This window comes from Miscanthus floridulus, chromosome 2, assembly GCF_019320115.1.
Source record: "Miscanthus floridulus cultivar M001 chromosome 2, ASM1932011v1, whole genome shotgun sequence".
NCBI classification, from domain to species: domain Eukaryota; kingdom Viridiplantae; phylum Streptophyta; class Magnoliopsida; order Poales; family Poaceae; genus Miscanthus; species Miscanthus floridulus.
Window position 1 is genome coordinate 169,181,244 of NC_089581.1, and position 19,186 is coordinate 169,200,429.

At 43.7% G+C, this 19,186-nt stretch overlaps 4 protein-coding genes across 13 annotated transcripts; 3 read left to right on the forward strand and 1 right to left on the reverse strand.

Moving 5' to 3' along the window:
- The first annotated feature begins 751 nt into the window (after positions 1–751).
- Positions 752–2,823, forward strand: LOC136540596 (cytochrome P450 704B1-like). The gene is made up of 5 exons (XM_066532598.1): positions 752–1,084; positions 1,188–1,403; positions 1,533–1,829; positions 1,932–2,345; positions 2,440–2,823. The coding sequence occupies exons 1-5, from the start codon at positions 758–760 to the stop codon at positions 2,821–2,823; spliced, it is 1,638 nt and encodes a 545-aa protein (XP_066388695.1). The 5' UTR covers positions 752–757.
- A 1,584-nt stretch (positions 2,824–4,407) lies between these two features.
- LOC136535656 (pentatricopeptide repeat-containing protein At5g15300-like) lies at positions 4,408–6,220 on the forward strand. Its single transcript, XM_066528001.1, has one exon. It carries the CDS (start codon positions 4,607–4,609, stop codon positions 6,218–6,220), a length of 1,614 nt encoding a protein of 537 aa, XP_066384098.1. The 5' UTR covers positions 4,408–4,606.
- Positions 6,221–6,277: 57 nt separating this feature from the next.
- LOC136535657 (thioredoxin-like 1-1, chloroplastic) lies at positions 6,278–10,637 on the forward strand. Of its 5 annotated transcripts, none has more exons than XM_066528005.1 (5): positions 6,278–6,417; positions 7,667–7,868; positions 8,482–8,655; positions 8,771–8,935; positions 9,009–10,637. In XM_066528005.1, the coding sequence occupies exons 2-5, from the start codon at positions 7,671–7,673 to the stop codon at positions 9,189–9,191; spliced, it is 720 nt and encodes a 239-aa protein (XP_066384102.1). In that variant the 5' UTR covers positions 6,278–6,417; positions 7,667–7,670; the 3' UTR covers positions 9,192–10,637. The 5 variants fall into 5 exon arrangements, with proteins under 5 accessions (XP_066384102.1, XP_066384103.1, XP_066384104.1 ...); XM_066528006.1 differs by having other exon boundaries at positions 6,320–6,413; XM_066528007.1 differs by lacking the exon at positions 6,278–6,417 and adding an exon at positions 6,781–6,888.
- Positions 7,173–15,490, reverse strand: LOC136535655 (pentatricopeptide repeat-containing protein At5g15280, mitochondrial-like). Of its 6 annotated transcripts, XM_066527998.1 has the most exons (7): positions 15,363–15,490; positions 11,250–15,283; positions 10,976–11,036; positions 8,747–8,919; positions 8,491–8,650; positions 7,509–7,845; positions 7,173–7,394 (listed from the first exon to the last, which is right to left on the reverse strand). In XM_066527998.1, exons 1-2 carry the CDS (start codon positions 15,404–15,406, stop codon positions 11,542–11,544), a joined length of 3,786 nt encoding a protein of 1,261 aa, XP_066384095.1. In that variant the 5' UTR covers positions 15,407–15,490; the 3' UTR covers positions 7,173–7,394; positions 7,509–7,845; positions 8,491–8,650; positions 8,747–8,919; positions 10,976–11,036; positions 11,250–11,541. The 6 variants fall into 6 exon arrangements, with proteins under 6 accessions (XP_066384095.1, XP_066384096.1, XP_066384092.1 ...); XM_066527999.1 differs by having other exon boundaries at positions 7,173–7,723; XM_066527995.1 differs by having other exon boundaries at positions 7,173–7,845.
- Positions 15,491–19,186: the final 3,696 nt, after the last annotated feature.

A 19,186-nucleotide genomic window follows, 5' to 3' on the forward strand; every position in this document is an offset into this window, starting at 1 on the left:
CTAGGTTATACCTTTGCCTTGCGCATTCCATTCCATCTCCTCCAATGTCGATGCAACACGGTGATCCGAATCAAAGATCATCCATGAGAGCTGTATTTTCATGCTCTCTTGATTTTGGTTTCAGATTATTCTTTCAGTGTTCACAAGAATTTTATCAATTTGATCCATGTAATTTTTGAAGTTAGGTTCGTTAAATTTCATATCCATCCTTTTTTTTGTAGTTTGGCAACTGCATGGCTATATTTCATCAGTCATTCTCTTGCATGAAAATAACTCACAATGGGTTCACGAATTCTTATTCAGGATGTACTTTTCACTTGAACTGTCATGTAGGAACAACGAATGTATCATTGTGCCTAAATTTTTAAGGAATTGTGGACAATTTCTGGTAGGTTCAGTTTCAGACTTTCAGCACCAAGCTGATGGATCACAATACTGGATCCGAAGTATGATAACATAATCTGGCGACTCCTAATTGTAATAAAAATGAATAACCTGCAAATACGGTATAAGAGTGACTCATTTTCTTGGTTGGCAGATCACAAAAAGGAACACAAAGGCTAAGCCCCAACTTGTCCGAGAGTTAGGTCAGGGACACCATATGAATGAAAGAAATCTTAATTTCCGGTCACACCAAGATTGTCTCTCTCAAGGTTGGTAACAGCAATACCCAATATATCAGCTAACAAACCCACACAACACTACATACATACATAGCATCCATCACTTGTAGACTGGACCCTTCATCAAGACTACCATGGAGGAAGCTCACCTCACGCCGGCGACGCCATTCTTCCCACTAGCAGGGCTCCACAAGTACATCGCGATCCTCCTCGTTGTCCTCTCGTGTGTCCTGGTCCACAGGTGGAGCCTGAGGAAGCAGAAAGGTCCGAGGTCATGGCCGGTCATCGGCGCAACGGTGGAGCAGCTGAGGAACTACCACCGGATGCACGACTGGCTTGTCGGGTACCTGTCGCGGCACAAGACAGTGACCGTCGACATGCCGTTCACGTCCTACACCTACATCGCTGACCCAGTGAATGTTGAGCATGTCCTCAAGACTAACTTCACCAATTACCCCAAGGTAAATGAGATGAACTCACCGATGTTCAGTCTTCCGTGATGCTGTGCTAAAGGTTCAGGAAATCAGCACTGAAAGTTGATTCCAATGCCTGAACACTGTGCAGGGGGACGTGTACAGATCCTACATGGACGTGCTCCTCGGTGACGGCATATTCAACGCCGACGGCGAGCTGTGGAGGAAGCAAAGGAAGACGGCGAGTTTCGAGTTCGCCTCCAAGAACCTGAGGGATTTCAGCGCCATTGTGTTCAGAGAGTACTCCCTGAAGCTGTCAGGCATACTGAGCCAGGCATCCAAGACAGGCAAAGTTGTGGACATGCAGGTGAACTCACTGCTCCCTTGCCAATGCCAGCATGAGCATTTCTTGGGCACTCTCACTCACTGTGAATGAGTGAATCTGAGGGGGGCTAACAAACGTCCTAATTAACACGAGAGCTACTTTGCGATTCAGGAGCTTTACATGAGGATGACACTGGACTCGATCTGCAAGGTTGGGTTCGGGGTCGAGATCGGCACGCTATCGCCGGAACTCCCCGAGAACAGCTTCGCGCAGGCGTTCGATGCCGCCAACATCATCGTCACGCTGCGGTTCATCGACCCGCTGTGGCGCGTCAAGAGGTTCTTCCACGTCGGGTCAGAGGCCCTCCTAGCGCAGAGCATCAAGCTCGTGGACGAGTTCACCTACAGTGTGATCCGCCGGAGGAAGGACGAGATCGTCGAGGCCCGGGCCAGCGGCAAACAGGAGAAGGTTAGCTTGTTTCGTTCTTCAATTCATCATCTTGGTTGGGATGGACCTGATCCTGATTGATTATATATGTGTGTGACTTGTGAGGGCAAATTAAATGGGCAGATGAAGCACGACATCCTGTCACGGTTCATCGAGCTGGGCGAGGCCGGCGACGACGGTACCGGCGGCGGCGGCGGCTTCGGGGACGACAAGAGCCTCCGGGACGTGGTACTCAACTTCGTGATCGCCGGGCGGGACACGACGGCGACGACGCTGTCGTGGTTCACGCACATGGCCATGTCCCACCCGGACGTGGCCAAGAAGCTGCGGCGCGAGCTGTGCGCGTTCGAGGCGGAGCGCGCGCGCGAGGAGGGCGTCTCGCTCGTGCCCTGCGGCGGCCCTGACGACGACGACAAGGCGTTCGCCGCCCGCGTAGCGCAGTTCGCGGGGCTCCTCACCTACGACAGCCTCGGCAAGCTGGTCTACCTCCACGCCTGCGTCACCGAGACGCTCCGCCTGTACCCCGCCGTGCCTCAGGTGAGCGCGCACGCACGACCTCCGATCCGGGCTCCGGTCTGCGCAGATGTGGCTGCTGGGTGAGTTTGTGAACCTGCAATGCACTTGCACGCAGGACCCCAAGGGGATCCTGGAGGACGACGTGCTGCCGGACGGGACGAAGGTGAGGGCCGGCGGGATGGTGACGTACGTGCCCTACTCGATGGGGCGGATGGAGTACAACTGGGGCCCCGACGCGGCGAGCTTCCGGCCGGAGCGGTGGATCAACGAGGAGGGCGCGTTCCGCAACGCGTCGCCGTTCAAGTTCACGGCGTTCCAGGCGGGGCCCAGGATCTGCCTGGGCAAGGACTCGGCGTACCTGCAGATGAAGATGGCGCTGGCCATCCTCTTCCGCTTCTACAGCTTCCAGCTGCTGGAGGGCCACCCGGTCCAGTACCGCATGATGACCATCCTCTCCATGGCGCACGGCCTCAAGGTCCGCGTCTCCAGGGCCGTTTGATGTCATGACTCGCTTAATCCACGCCAAATAATGTTCATGTTACATATTTTCATGCATGTAAGGGGAAATGATGGGTTTCATTGGTGGTTTGGTCTTAAAATTGCGTCGGATCATGAATGAGAACGACCACCAGTAGTATTTTGCACCTCATTCTTAGTGGAAGTGTGGAACTAGCATGGTAAGTGCATGGTGGGTAGATGCCAAGTTATGCATACAAGTTCATCATATAATTAAGAATACACCTACTAAGAAATTTTCTTTCTTCGCCGGATGCTTGCCCAAATCATGGTACAGTCTGTTTGTATCACCAATTCACCATCGTTGATTATTCTCCTCTACAAACCAGTATCACTTAGGCCAGCGCCAACACGGTAGCTTCGCTAGTGGCTTTGTCTGGCTAACTGGGCTCGAATGCTGGCATGTGCAAAAGTTTGATGCTCCACAGGTGTCTGTGACATGCAGAGGCTGCTACGGCCTCGGGGGAGAGACAATCGCCCACAAGAGAGTGAGGAAAAAAAATGCTTTCAGTGTGATAGAGTTGAAAGTATGTGCTTGCGGTGGAAAAGTAGTAGTAGTCCCACGCAACCTATGACTACATAGAGTAGAATAATTTTCTGAAGCCTATACTCTTGTTGTCTTGCATTGCTAAAATCCTTTAAACACCAGAGTCCGGCAAAACTAGCATGCCTTGTTAAGACCATTACTACCGGGTGTTGGAAAAAAGCTGCTTCTTCTGAGGCGAGATGCTTTACAGTACTCCCTCCATCTCAAATTATAAGGTATTTTTGTTTTTTTAGAAACATTACTTTTACTATGCATCTAGGCATAATGTGTATCTAAATGCATAGCAAAAATTATATATCTAGAAAAATCAAAACACCTTATAATTTAAAATGGAGCAGTAGTTACGACAACTCTCCATTGTGAGCATCTAACCACTCCTCTAGGCTCCGGCTACTTTAGCAAGTGATGACGTTCCTAAAGTTTTTTTTCGTCAAGGATGTGCTATTAGGGACTATTTGTCAAGAAACCTAAGTCTTCCATGACGATTTGCCGTGGATGTTACCGTCATGGGCGTGCTTCCCCATCAATTTTGCAGCTGTCAGTAAAATTGTTAAAATCTTGATTCTATGATGTGATATTACGAGATAGGTAATTTAAAATGTTGGACTCATATACTCTTATAACGGCCCTTTGTATTAAAAAATTAGGCTAATAAACACTAAATAGGTATATGTAACACTAGAGCATTTTAAGCTTCTTTGTAGCTCGTACACTACCATCATTTCATTCTCTATAGAAAATGATGGTAGTGAGCAAATATGCAATAAACCATTTCCACCAAGTATCAACGATTCTTTCTAGGTCAATCTCAATAGAGATTTATAGAAATAAACTGACATGTCATAGTACTAATGAAGAAAGAGGTGATAAAAGTTTAATGGGATAAAATATGTTTTATAGGGATGAAACTTGTATACACTGTTTTCAACCCGTGACAATCTTGAAAACAGGGACATAAAACCACGCTGAGACTTCCTTATGGCTGTCTGAAATCACAGTCCTTTAGGTATGGACTAAACACACGGCGTAGAAGACTGCATCATCTTGCAGCGTTTTGTCGAACACTAGGCGAGCGGCCGCAGCCGCGTGACAATGAGAGAGTGGAGGAGCAACTCATCAGGGCGGGGCCGTCATTCGGGATGAGGACAAGCCCACAAGCAGTGAGAGCGGAGCGATCTTTGGAGACACTGAAACCATTTGCGCCGCGCTTGCGACAGCGATGCTGCGCAAGTCGGGCACCCAGCGCCGGCAGCCGGCGTTATGGCGGCGATGCCGCAGCCTCCGGCAGATCAAGCAGGTCCATGCGCTCATGGTTCTCCGGGGCTTCCTCTCGGACCCCTCGGCGCTCCGCGAGCTCATCTTCGCCTCCTCTGTCGGCGTCAGGGGCGGCACCGCGCACGCCCGCCTCGTGTTCGACCGAATCCCGCACCCCGACCGGTTCATGTACAACACCCTCATCCGCGGCGCCGCGCACAGCGATGCGCCCCGGGACGCCGTCTCCATCTACGCGCGCATGGCCCGGCACAGCGCCGGCAGCGGCGGCGTGATGGTGAGGCCGGACAAGCGCACCTTCCCGTTCGTGCTCCGCGCCTGCGCCGCCATGGGCGCGGGCGAAACTGGGGCGCAGGTCCACGCGCACGTGGTCAAGGCCGGGTGCGAGTCGGACGCTTTCGTCAGGAACGCGCTCATCGGCATGCACGCTACCTGCGGGGACCTAGGTGCCGCGGCTGCGCTGTTCGACGGCGAAGCGCGCGCAGACGCCGTGGCGTGGTCGGCGATGATCTCTGGCTTCGCAAGGAGAGGGGACATTGGTGCCGCCCGGGAGCTGTTCGACGAGAGTCCTGTGAAGGACCTCGTGTCTTGGAATGTGATGATCACGGCATATGCGAAGCTGGGTGACATGGCCCCGGCGAGGGAGCTCTTCGACGGGGCTCCTGATCGTGATGTTGTGTCGTGGAACGCCATGATCTCTGGGTACGTGAGGTGCGGCTCGCACAAGCAAGCAATGGAGCTCTTTGAGCAGATGCAGGCCATGGGAGAAAAGCCAGATACTGTCACGATGCTCAGCTTATTGTCAGCCTGTGCCGATTCTGGTGACCTGGATGCTGGCCGCAGACTGCACAGGTTTCTGTCAGGGAGGTTTTCTAGAATTGGGCCTGCCGCTGTTCTTGGAAATGCGCTGATCGACATGTATGCAAAGTGTGGGAGTATGACGAGTGCACTAGAGGTGTTCTGGTTGATGCAAGATAAGAATGTCTCGACTTGGAACTCGATCATAGGAGGATTAGCATTGCATGGCCATGTCACAGAGTCCATAGATGTGTTCCAGAAGATGCTGCAGGGGGATGTCAAGCCAGACGAGATTACCTTTGTTGCTGTCCTTGTTGCATGCAGCCATGGCGGAATGGTTGACAAGGGGCACGAGTACTTCAACTTGATGCAACAACGATACAGGATTGAGCCCAATGTCAAACACTACGGTTGCATGGTTGACATGCTGAGTCGTGCAGGGCTGCTCAAAGAAGCGTTTGAATTCATCGGCACAATGAAGATCGAGCCTAATCCTGTCATATGGAGGACCCTACTTGGGGCTTGTAGGGTCCATGGTGAGATCGAAGTGGCTGAGCATGCGAATCGGGAACTTCTAAAGGCAAGGAGTGATGCAAGTGGGGATTTTGTGCTTCTGTCGAACATTTATGCATCAGCTGGAGAATGGCTGGGGTCAGAGAATATGAGAAAGTTGATGGACGACAGTGGTGTCAACAAGGAGGCAGGCCGTGCAGTTGTAGATGGCAGTTCGAAGGATCTAATACAATCTTCTAGACTGTTCTAACTGCATTCTGTATTTAAAAGTTTTTTCATCTGTCTATCAAGCTTCCAGCTACAGGGCAAGAAATTGAACACCTCGTCCTGTTTTTCTGTCAATGAAGAGAAAAATGGCAGTATCACTGGTTGTGCTATCATTGGCTCCAATCGTTTTTGAGACATCGCTGAATTTTTTCAGATATATCCAGCTAAAAGGGCATGTAGGTCTGATCAATACATGTGCATTCAGCTATCCTTGTTTTTCAATATTAAATCCATGATCTATGTAGCCACAATAATCATGCAAGGAAAACACACTTTAACCTATGCAGCCATGAAGTGAAATCAATGATCTATGGAATATTGTACACCCTACCAAGAAAACCAGTTAAACTAGCTCAAATGTGATGGTGATATTTGCAAACCTGTACTGTTTTCTAGGTGGTCTGGGTGGCTGCAATCCTGCATGAATTCAACCACAGAACTATGAGATGGCTAATGTGGCATGATCATAGGCCTTCTGATGTAGCAGCAAAGCATTAGAAAAGTTTGCACAGGATCTATGCATTTGGATTTTGGAGTTCTGCGTCGTCTTAAGGGAGTGACAAAAATCAGGCGATACAACTGCATAAATGATTATCTCGAGCAAGAAAAGGAATTAAATTTGCTTTATGCAATAGCTATTTGCTCGTTAAGGTTATTATTACTAAATAGCTGAGTATACCACTTAACTTGCAAAGCATCATTTCAAGGGATTCAAATAATTGCCACTATCAGATAGCGAAACTTTGCAAAAAGGTTCATAGTCTAGGGTTATGACTAGTGGCACCTCTAACATTTGGTTTCGAAAAAAAAATCTATGTCTCCCACAATACACTCCTTAATTAGTTATTTATACTTAAGCAAGAAATCCAACATTCCAGTAGAGTACATTTAGATATAGATATGACTACCAGTCATATATCCACAATGCATGAAGATTGACACCAAAGAGATTAGTATTGTTCATAAAAAAGTCATCTTTTATCCAAATACACATCAGCTTCCTCCATTATGGAGCATTGCCGTGCCGCCTCAGATAAAAGTTGGCAGAGGGTGTAAGAAGCACCAAAGCTAAAGCTTGGAGATATGTAACAGAAGAAACAAAGCCCCTAACAAAGCCAAAGATGACCACACAGAAACAACACTTCTTCTGACTGTACCTATGTGCATTTCGACAAGCAACAGAACCACTCTTTAGAATGATAAACATTAAAACGAAAGGATGATGAGGCATACTTTCCTTCTGAAAGAAAAATTTCTTCAGCTATAAATACCTCAGCATGGGCCATCCCCATTTCACCATCACAAACAATTCCAGATCTTGTAGAGCCTGTCCAGTTAGTTTGAGGCATGTTGTGCTTTTTAAATGCGCACTTTTCTGTAGTATTTTTCACGAAGATGCTGACTTGTTAAATGTTCCTTTCTGTTTTAGTTCAATGATGTCGATGGCTTCATCTTTGACAAACCATTGGGTTGTTGGCGGTTCATCCTGTCATGAATACACGAGCAACAGATCTGATGATTGCTTCAAGGTATTGACTTGGAATCACAATGTGATCAAGGGGAAGCAGTTCTTGCCCAGAGAAAAGGCTGCTTTGACTGTCGCCCGAGCTGTACCAAAAGATCCCAAGAAGGTAATTTCCTTATAGCTAAGGAACTAATTGTAATATATGATCCTATGCCCTTATATTACCTTTAAAAATTAGAAAAAAAATGTTGACTTTAATGCTTGGAGATAATTGAATCACAAAAACAGAAAAGTGCCAATAAATGCTATCCTGCTAGAATAATGGAAATATAGATTATGCATTCCAAATCAATGTATCAAGTAATGCATTTCCGTGTAGAGGATAAATGATCTAAAATTTGAGAAAATCATGTTGTCTCTTTATTTTGTCATATTTTGCTATGGGGCATCAAATGTATGTGTTGTTGGCCAGTTCACACAGCAAACGGTCTCATTGGCCGGGTACCATTACAACAACACGGTTCTTTGCTCCTTAACACAGCATCCACAAAAATAATCATTTGTCCATTCAGGGAGAGAGAAAATTGTAAATCAAAATGAGAAGTAAATTCTACAAAATTGTTGGTTTAAAATGCCTTCACTATCTAAGCTTACTGTAAAATTTGTATTGAAACAAAGAAATCTAATAGTTACGTTAAAAAATGATAGAACTCAGACATTCATTACAACACATTCTGAAGCATGACAAAGATGGCAGTGATATTTACTCATGGTATTAGGGCATTCACCTCCGTATGACAACAAAGTGGTGGGAGATAGACATGAAGGACAACATGATAAATATCAAATCACAGGACGATTTTGATGAACAGCTTCTGATGGCCAGAGATAAATTCACAGTGGTGCACTTCTTTTCACCTAGCTGTGGAGCTTGCAAGGCCCTACACTCTAAGGTAAAAGAAGACAAGCATGTAGATTCAACAATTTTACAATTATCAAAAGGAAAAACAATTACATGTCTTGCCATAAAATAATATATAATACCTTTTTTGTCAAATTTCCAAAAAGGTACATCAGTTTGCCGAGATGCATCCAGGACTGCAATTTCTTATGGTCAACTATAATGAACAAACAGATATCTGTAAGAGGCTCCATGTCTGTGTCTTGCCATTGTTCCGCTTTTACAGAGGCACCAAAGGTCGTATTTGTAGCTTCAGCTGCACAATTTCAACTGTAAGATTGGATGGTCAAATCTGTATACATACTGTTAAACTATTTTTAAACTAAGAAGTTCATACTGTTTCAGATTCATAAGTTCAAAGATGCTCTGAAAAGGCATGGGGTTCAGACTGAGAGTCAAGCAGCAGAAAAGGGGTTGGAAGAATATGAACTTAAGAGCTTTGACCCACGTACTGATATCTCAAATGCAAGTGATGCTTCACCGAAAATGGACAGAGATGATGGCCCCAGCGAACCCAGCAATGACTAAATCAGTATGCTGCAGATTGCCCAGTTCTAGTTTTGATGTATGTGCATGGAAGCTGAGTATTCAAAAGATTATGGCCCATATTGTGCTTATAATGGCCCTATGTTTAAAAATTTGAGGGCCAATAAGCATAAAATGGGTATGAATTTCTAAATATCAAAGAATTTTAAATGACGCTGTCAGTTACCATATGCAGTTTTTTTCTCGAACACAAAGAATTGCATGTCAAAGGATTAGGAAATAGAGTTTGTTGAAGCTGACTTTAAGTTTTGATAAGTTACATTCGTGCCTGTAAAAATCATGAACTACCTTTAGCATTAGAACTACCCACTACTTCCTACCAGAACAGCTTGCAAGGCAGCACTGCTATACTCTGTCATTCACCGAATCACCTCCTGCAAGAGGCGCTGAACTGATGGCCAGACGTTGTTGAACACAGTCGTTCTGGTGCTTCTCAATGTTCCAGGCAGCCAAAATGACCAGCGATGTCATGTGCGTGCAGCTGTGATCAATAGCAATTAATAGATGGTTGGGGATTAGTAGTTATGGCTGCAGCAGTAGAGGCGCATGCAGCTGCCAGGAGCACGGCAGTAGAGGAGCATGCGGCTGTAATCAATGGCAATTAGAATTCTGGGGAAGAGATTAGAGTTAATGTTGGGAGAGAAACAAGGAGCCAAAGGCTGGGCGCCTAGGGGCTGAGCTCCTCTATTTATACCCTGTAACCAGTTGAGATTGAATCAAGCAATGAACAACAAACAATCCAGTCACCCCCAAATATTCTAGTCTCCCTCCACGCCGACTTTGCCCGGCCTTCCTCTCGGCAATGGTTATCCTCTCTATCCCTGATATGAACTAAGGTTCATAACAAGCAAATTGAACCTCTTGCACTTTTCCTTGCTAAGGATAAGTTCAGCCTTGTAATACCATTCTGCGAACTCTCTTTCTGCCCGATGTAAGGCTCGGGCTGGGAGGCCATACCGGATGAAGAGGCGATGCGTTGCTAGACCTCTTACGCAAACACATAGGTGGTCAGCAGATGCTTTATGTATATTCCTCAGCCTGGTTGCAGAGTTGGCAACTTGCCAGTTACAGCATCCATGCTGCACTTGGCCAGCCTGTCAGCAGTCCAGCAATGGTTCAAGATGACTAGCCATGGAAGAAGGTCTGGTGTGCCGAGCTCACTGAGTATTCGCTGGACAGGCTGTGTCTCCAACGGTGTATGTACCATAAAAAGTTTAGCATGCCAATTACTACTGTAACATCCACTTAGAACAGGGAGTCAGGGAGGGTCTAGGATTCAAATTCTTATGATTCAGTTCAAATTTTAACTAGAGCCTATTTCAAAGCAATCCGCCTCATCCAAGCACACCATATGTCTGAAGTAACCACACCACAAACTAACTCCCAAGTTTTGAGTCCTGATTACCCAGCAAGGCAATCTCACCTATTGCGGCAAACAGACCAGAACAGGCATTACATCCCTATATGTTACATGTCTAATTTTGTAACTTAGTGGAGAAAAAAAATTCTAAAAAGGAAATAGAAAGGCCTTACATGACATTAGAGCAAAAAAAAAATGCAACATCAGACGACATAATAAACCCCCAAAAAATAAGCACACCATATACTATATACAATGCAGGATTCAGATAGACAGATCATAATCTTGTAATGGTGATGTTAATGCAGAAAAGTTGCACTGGTACTAACACTAGCAGAATTGTTAAACAAAATTTCATCCTTGCATTTGATACCACCAATAGTTTTCTATAAAGGAGAAGTAGTACCTCACAAATCACAATTGTGATGAAGAGGTGGTATGGTTATCTCTCACTCACAGCTGCTAACCTGCTGCCCACAACACCACAGGGAAAGAAACCTCAGCTGCAACTGACTATGCATACGTATATTGAAGAACAAAAAGCAGGAGCAAAAACCATTGCTGGGGTGACAATATCAGTGTTGTCTCTTAACACAAAAACGGTAGTCCACAATGCCAGTAATGAAAAGCCAACTTTTCAATATTACTGTTTTTGTTCTTAAGAGAGATGATGCTATTACCTTTGCATGATCCCTTTAGCAGGGGCACAACCTGTAGCCAAGTTGCAGGAACAAAGTTGTGATGGCTCAGGTAATGAGTTCAAGCTCCCTCTTTTGCTACTTAAATCAAAGATGCATAGTTTTTCCTATGTATTCCCACATTTCAGTGAACCATCGATCCTAGAATAGAAAGTTCTAGTCCCAGTGTTGCATAACCTTGGTTTCACTGAGTTTTATCAGTTCCACTAGGGTTCAACTTGACAACAATCATCAGTTCACCATTTTCTGGAAACCATATATCGCCTTATGACCTTTATGGGGGATTTGCAGAAAGAAAAAGGTTTTTCAAAATGGGCTCTCCATGTCCTTCAGTTTTCTCATTGGTACTGCTGAAATTGCTTATAATAGACCAATGCATCTCAAAGTTGGGCACTTGTCCTGCTTGTTGCATGTCATGCAGAAGTACCGCAGCTTTCTGTAGATTGCTACTTCTGCAATAGTTATCAAAAACAACTTTATACATGCCATAGGATGGTGCAGATCCCAAGGTGGTTAGCATTTCCAAAACCTTCCTAGCATCAGAAGTTCTTCCCATGGCACAAAGGCCACGTACAAGTGCATCACAGGAGATCTCACTTGGTTTTAGACTTGCAAACTGCATTTCAGCATGAAAATCAAGTGCCTGATCAAACTCTTTCAATATACAAAGTTTATATATAACAGAACTGTAACTGGCTTCATTAGGAAGTCTTCCTTTCTTTAACATTGTATTTAGCAGATAAAGAGACATTTTCAAATCTCCTAGTATGCAGAATTCCTTGATTAGATCATCAAAATTGCTTGAACATCCGATAAACTCACTTTTGCTCAGGTTGTTCAGACATGATTTTGCTTCCAATTGTCTCCCTAATGAAAGGAGACATGAAGTGAGGGTGGTCTTAATGATTAAACCATGCTTCCATCCATTGCACTCAATCAAGTGAAATAATGCTAGTGCTTTCTCAAGGTTTCCTAGCTTGCAGTAATGACTTAACACTATTCTGAGACTGCGGTTGCTTGGTTTTAGTCCCTGAGCAATACAGGCATCAAGTGCATTAACTGAATCATTGGTACCCCCGGATTTGTGAAATCCATAGACAAGGAAGTCATAGGTGGTTTTGTCGAGAGAAATACCATTACTTTCCATGTCCTTCAATAAATCATGAACCTGTGAGCTGTTTCTTCTTTGAAAAAGATAAAATATTAGAATGTTGCATGCAATTAGTTCTCTTGACTTGTCAGCATGTTGGAACAGTGCTCTAAGGCTTGAAGCACTAGAAAAACGACTCTGCTCACACATTCTGCACACAACAAAGCGGTAGCTAGATATAGAAAGGGTGCCATGCATCTTTAGCATCTTGCAAAGAACTGCATCTAACTTTCGCCAATTTTTTAGCCAACTATAGACTTGAAGTAAAGAATTTAACAAAGTGGCACTGAGCTTCCCAGGAGTTGATTCTTGCAAGACTGGCACAACCCACTTTATATTCCTTGTTTGCACTAATTCCTTCACGATGCAACCGCAATATGAGAATTCAGTAAGTTTCACGGTTAGCATAGATTCTACCAAGTTCTTGGCTCGATCTGCATCCAGCCATGGTAATGAAGGCAACACAGATCGGTAAGCAAATGCATCTAGTTCTTTGTTTTTGCTAAGCCACATGTCATACATTCCAATTGATTCAGCAGTCTTCTGCTCCTTTAGGAAGCCCTCCATCACATAAAAGAATAATGATTGATCCACAGCCACACCCTTTTCTTTGAGAGCCTCCAACATTGCACATCCAATGCTGGTATGACCTGTCCTGCACAACTCTTTGAGAAGTGCACAATATGCACTGAAAAACAGATCATGATAGCAGTCAAATAAAGGGTTCATAAGTTTCAGTGCTTCCTCAATCACTCCCCATTTGCACAAGTAACTGATGAGGTCCATCATATCCTTGCTATCAGGTGACCATCGGTACTTTGTTGCAAGATTCCAACATTCCCAAAACCCTGCTATGTTCCTTTCTTCGCATAAGCCTATCATTAAATAAGTATATGTATTGTGACTGAGTGACAAGTCTTCTCTCAAAAAATTTTCTAAAACCAGTTTTGCATGAGCAGACATCCCATTCCTACTCAATGTTTGGGCAACCAAATCTAAAGTTTGAGCATCAAGTTTGTAAAATATATCTGGCATCTCCTCCATAAGGTCAATGGCATCTATTACATAAGCAGGGCTCACACATAAGGCCTTGAATAGCTCAGAGCAGCTAGCTGATGAAATGTCATATCCCCATTGAAAAGCTTCATCTTTCAAAAGAAGACCACTTGCAACGTCGCCTTGCTGAGATGCCCTGACTAGCTCTGAGTTAATATCTGGGTGAAGTGCACTATCCAAAATCTGTGTCAATGAAATCTCAAACATTTTGGAATCAGTGTCCAAATACAGTCCATTGCCAACTGAATCAAAAAACTCAGCTTTTGGGAAACCAGTGGAATTATCTCTCTTGATTTTCACCCCTAGGTGATCTAGATCCAAGAATGATAAGGCCTTAGAGAGCACACAGTTTCCAGAGGGAAGACCATTTACACCATTGGTTTTCATATCCCTCAAGACTTGTTCAATATCATCAAACTGCCTATACCTGCAATATCCTGCAAGAATTATCTTATATGATGAAAGATTGGGTGTTACTTCTCTTTCAACCATGTCTTCGAAGACATACTTTGCATGTCTATATAGTCCCTCCCTGAAAACACCACCTAAAATAGCATTATAAGCACGCACTCCAGGTTGAACATGCCTAGCAAAGCACTCTGATAAATATACAAGTGCAGATTTCAGTTTCATTTCTCTACAACTATGAAAAATGAAGATTCCAAAAGTCGTAACATCTGGAGCAAACCCTAAGGCCTCCAATCTTTGGAAGACCAACCATGCCTGATCAGTACCAAGATTTGTGCACGAAGACGCAAGGATTCTGTTGCAAAGACGCAACTCCGGTAAACACTTCCACTCTTCCAAGAAATTCATCATATCCCCAATATCCTTTTTCTTGTTAAATTCTTCAACTATATTTGACAAGGCCCCCTTGCTTAATTTAAGACCCAAACTCTTTAATTGCCGAAGAATACCAAGAGCTTGCAAAAGTTTACCTTTCTTGATTAAAGCCATGACAACAGAATCAAGAATATCTCCTTTGGTGCATGAACCGAATCCAACTTCAAGCATGTCCAAATATACTCTTAAAATCAATTCATCCTTTCTGTTTCTGGTTAGAAAATGAAGAAGTACTTGATAGCATGAAGCTGAAGGAATCAAATGCTTGTTCCTTGCATAATCATAAAGTGCAACTGATTTCTCAAGATTGCGTGCCTCTGAATACGCCTTGATAATCTGACTGAATAGTTCACTTGAAACAGCTAGAGCCATATGATCAACCAATGAGAGCAGTAGCGATTCAGCTTGACTGAGCATATGAGCATCTGCAAGTATGGATACCATCGTCTCATTTGACCTTGGCAGATGTTGGAACTCCTTGCTCTGCTGCGATGCCCACCTGTACAAATTCCATAGAAATCTTGCATTTCTCACTTCTGCGGCACTGGTTCCAAAACCAATCAAAATGTCAAGAAAATCCTTAGGCTTCAGCTCAGATACACGCCAAAATCGGCGGAGGGTCTCCGGTGAGAGCCATAAACCAGGCTGAAGAGCATCTAGCAAGCTGCACTTCCCATCAAAGGTGTCCCCATTTCTCTCAAATATATGAGAGCACTTGGCTATTACTAGACTCCCAATACCAGAGCACGATTTTAGTGAAGAATGGGCACCGTCTTCAAACGTGTGTTCAGTTTTCTGCTCCAAATTGAAGCCAGCATCCTCTGGAGCGCAAGCAAATATTGAATTCCGCTTCTCCACGACGCGGCTGCTTCCATCCCTCAACAAACTCCCTTTGTTGGTACTCAGCTCCGGGGCATTATTGGTGAACCCTCGGCCTCCAATCTTCGAATCTCGCCTGACACCCGGGCTGGAATTGATTGAATCAATCAATTAGACCGAAAGAAACATCAGTACAGGTGGTGAGATGAAAGCCCTCGCTCGTTTACCTCAGATGTCGGAAACGGATTGTGCGGAGGAACCGCCATGCCATCGACGTCTACTCCGCTCGGATCTCCCAGCCCCGCCTCTGAGCAAGGCCCCGCACACCGCATCTGATCAGCGAACTGAGCCCTTTAGTCCCGCATCAAAACTTTACACCCCGTCACTACGTAGAGTATTAAATATAAACTAAAAAATTACTAATCGTACAGTTTACGACTAACGTGTGAAGCAAATCTTTTAAGCTTAATTAGTTTATAATTTAATAATAAAATACTATGGTAACACATATGCTAATAACGAATTAATTATATTTAATAAACTTACTAATAGATTCTGTAATTTATTTTTTTATTAGTATGGGAATACTGTATTTGTATATGCTGAAACTTTACACGCTGCATCTAACGAGGCCTGAGGCTAGCGAGAAATTGCGGCAGGAACACGATGCTGCTCCCAAGCACTTTGGACCGCCTTGCTGATGGCCCGCACGTGTTTTGGTTCGTGGCCCTTTTACGGGTTTGGTTGAGAAATTTCAATTGTTTATAATAAGTTAATAACATTGAATTTATGTGTCTCAATGCTTTTAACGTTCAGTCTGCATGCCTTTCAAAAGTTGGGGACTTGCTCAAATTCAGACGACGGCTATTACATATATTTTATGTTGAAATTATAGAGTACTTTATAATTTTATAGACATAATTTGTAGTTTTCAAATAAAAAATTCGTTTGACAAAACCATAAACTCGACAAAATCAGATCTACGTTGGTACAAAGATAATTAATAATTTATTATTATTTTTATAGTTAGATAAGGATAATTCTTTTAAGGAAACTGGAGAGGTTTGCACCCCTACAACAATTTATTAAAAAGTAAAAGAGAGTTGCACAGAACAGGTTACAAAAGAACAGGAAGGCCTGCCACTAGAAGCTAAATTAGGAAACCCAAAAAGAGACTTAAAAACAGCAGTGGTAGCACCGCAGAAGCAACAACTGGAATTCATCCACAAAGTTGTGCTTGGCCAACTGAATGCTTGGGTTGATCTGCCAAAAAAATAAATCATTCCTTGCCTTCCAGATTGTTCAACACATCATAATTATGATTTCCATGAAAAGGGGCACTTGAAGTTGATCTTTGAAGTTCTGCAGATTCTCAAAGGGGTCCAAAGTGGAGTCAACCTGAATATTGATGAGGTCCCAGCATTGAATGGCAAAAGGACAGTCTAGGAAAAGATGAGATAGTGATTCCTCCACAGTTGCATTGCATAAAACACAATTGTAATCCTATAGCAGCATGTTTTTCCTCTTTAGAAGCTCTCTGGTGCTTATTCTGTCTTTCAATACTAACCAAAAGAAAACCTTGTGCTTGGGCTGACAGGAACACCCCCACAGCCACTTGTAAGCTGGATGAATGTGTACCTGACCACTTAGATGCTTGTAAGTTCTCTTGACTGAGTAATAACCCGAATTCCAAATGTAAAACCAAATGTCAGGTAAGTTACTGACACTGAAGCCATCTAAAATGCTTTGAAGCTGAACCATCTGCAAATATGCTTGTTGTGACAGAGGCAAATGAAATAGACTATGCATGGGTGTAGCAGCCAATCCTTCAGCAGTGATGATTTTCTTCTACTTTGCAAAAGAGTAAAGCTTGGAGAATTTTTGGGACAAGATTTCGTCTCCCCAAAGATCTTCCCAGAAATAGCGAGGCTGACCATCTTTTATCAGGACTCTAGCCATACCTCTGAACTTGTCCAAAAACTTGAGAACATCTCTTCACCAAAAAGATCCTTTTTTGGTGCCCCCAGGTAGATTTCCATTGCTATAGTATTTTTCCCAAATCAGTGAGACCCAAGGGATGTCTACTTTGTTGAAAAATTTGTGCAAGTGTTTCATGAGCAAAGCTTCATTCTGAGTCTTCATATCCAGTACCCCTAGTCCGCCCTGATCTTTATACTTGCAAACACTTTTGGTTTTTGTTTGGCATTGAAGTCAGCACCCCTCCAGAGACACAGTTTCCTGAGTTTGTCAATTTGATCTATCAGTTGCAGCAAGAAAGTGCTCATGCAGAAAAGTGGGCATGGCTGATAAGACTGAATTGGTGATTTCTAATCTTCCTGCCTGATTTAGGAAAATTGAAGTTGCATCTAGCCTTCTTTCACATTTATTCACCAGGGGGGGGGGGGGGGGGAATCAATAATTCTTGGCTTGGTTAGACTGAATGGTAGCCCAAAATAAGTAAAAGGGAGGCTTCCAATCTCACATTGGAAAGTTCTTGCAAGGTGCTGAAGCTTTTCTGGACTTGTATTGATGGGTACCATGAAGGACTTAGCATAATTGACTCTCAGACCAGTTGAGTCACCAAAAGTTTGCAGGAGAGCCTTAAGAGTCCAGAGCTGCCTACCACAAGCCTCCATTACCAGAAGAGTATCGTCAGTATATTGGATTATTGGAAAATCATCATTGTAGCTTAAGGGTATTGGCAAGTTTAACAGCCCCTGGTTTTTAGCCTTATTGATTATTGACTGACGGATGTCAGTAGCTAGAACAAAAAGGAGGGGTGATAAGGGGCCACCTTGTTTGACCCCTCTCCTACAGTGAAACACTTTCCCAGGCACCCCATTCAGAAGTACTGAAGAAGTTCCTGAATCAAGGATAACCTTTATCCAATTAATCCATCTTTGTCCAAAACTCTTTGCTCTCAGGATGTCAATCATTGCTCCATGTTCTATCTTGTCAAATGCCTTTTCAAAGTCCAATTTCAGAATGATGAGTTCTCTTTTAGACTTGTGGCAAATGTGAATGTATTCTAGAGCCCAAGCCAGGCAATCCTGGACAGTTCTAGATTTGATGAAGCCATACCGATTTTGGTGAATGAGGCTCTTGATAGGTTTTTGCAATCTGTTGGCCAGAATTTTGGTTAACAGCTTGATGGAAGAATTAAGCAGTGAAATTGGTCTATAATCAGACACCTCTTGAGGGCCATCTGTCTTTGGGATTAGCACAATATGAGAATTGTTGATGCTTCTCAAGCAAGTGTGCCCACTGAAGAAACCTTCACACAACTTGAAAAAGTCAAAGGAGATCAATGACCAGCATCCCTTTAAGAATTCATTGCTAAAACCATCAGGTCCTGGGGATTTGTTGTTAGGCAAATTTAATACAATCCCTTCTATTTTCTTCCTTTGTAAAAGGTGTTTTCAACCTTTCTAGATTTTCATCAGGTTGCAAGAGATGTCCAAGGTCAAAGAATATTTGGGAGAACTCAGTTTTGCCCATTCTTTCTTTAAAAGTTGTCCACAGAATTTCAGCCTTAGCCTCATGGCTAAAAACCTCATTGCCCAGATTATCCTTCAGACATGTGATGCTATTTTTCCTATGCCTTATTGCTGCATGAGCATGAAAATTTTTTGTACCAGCATCTCCCTCCTTGACCCATCTTATTTTCCCCCTTTGCTTCCAATATGTTCTTTGTTGCTTTAATAACAAGATCAATTTTCCAGAAATTAGATTCTTGAAGTTCCACTCAGGCAGTGATAAGTCTCTGTAAAGTTCCACAGTCTCAAGCAAGTTCAACACCAGTTCGATATTTTCAATGGTTCTCTTCGGTCCTGGTAGCTGCCCCTTCCAGTTCCTCAACTCTTTCCTAAGGTTCTTAAACTTTGTTGTTATTCTTTTTGCTGGGTCAATTATGTGATCAGGAGCTGACCACCCATTTACTGCCACCTGTGGGAACTCCTCATGACTTAGCCAGTAATTTTCAAATCTGAAAATACTTGATTGAGGGATTGTTGTGCTGATTTCAACCACACATGGCCAGTGGTCAGATGTC

Bases quoted from the DNA above. Each gene is read 5' to 3' on its own strand.
- LOC136540596 (XM_066532598.1), top strand. From the start codon at position 758: ATGGAGGAAGCTCACCTCACGCCGGCGACGCCATTCTTCCCACTAGCA. The intron at 1,404-1,532 runs GTGAACTCACTG...TTTGCGATTCAG, and splicing joins GCAAAGTTGTGGACATGCAG to GAGCTTTACATGAGGATGAC. The intron at 1,830-1,931 runs GTTAGCTTGTTT...TTAAATGGGCAG, and splicing joins CCAGCGGCAAACAGGAGAAG to ATGAAGCACGACATCCTGTC.
- LOC136535656 (XM_066528001.1), top strand. From the start codon at position 4,607: ATGCTGCGCAAGTCGGGCACCCAGCGCCGGCAGCCGGCGTTATGGCGG.
- LOC136535657 (XM_066528002.1), top strand. From the start codon at position 7,515: ATGGGCCATCCCCATTTCACCATCACAAACAATTCCAGATCTTGTAGA. The intron at 7,869-8,481 runs GTAATTTCCTTA...TCATGGTATTAG, and splicing joins TACCAAAAGATCCCAAGAAG to GGCATTCACCTCCGTATGAC. The intron at 8,936-9,008 runs GTAAGATTGGAT...ATACTGTTTCAG, and splicing joins TCAGCTGCACAATTTCAACT to ATTCATAAGTTCAAAGATGC.
- LOC136535655 (XM_066528000.1), bottom strand. From the start codon at position 15,406: ATGGCATGGCGGTTCCTCCGCACAATCCGTTTCCGACATCTGAG. The intron at 15,284-15,362 runs GTAAACGAGCGA...AATCAATTCCAG, and splicing joins ATCCGTTTCCGACATCTGAG to CCCGGGTGTCAGGCGAGATT.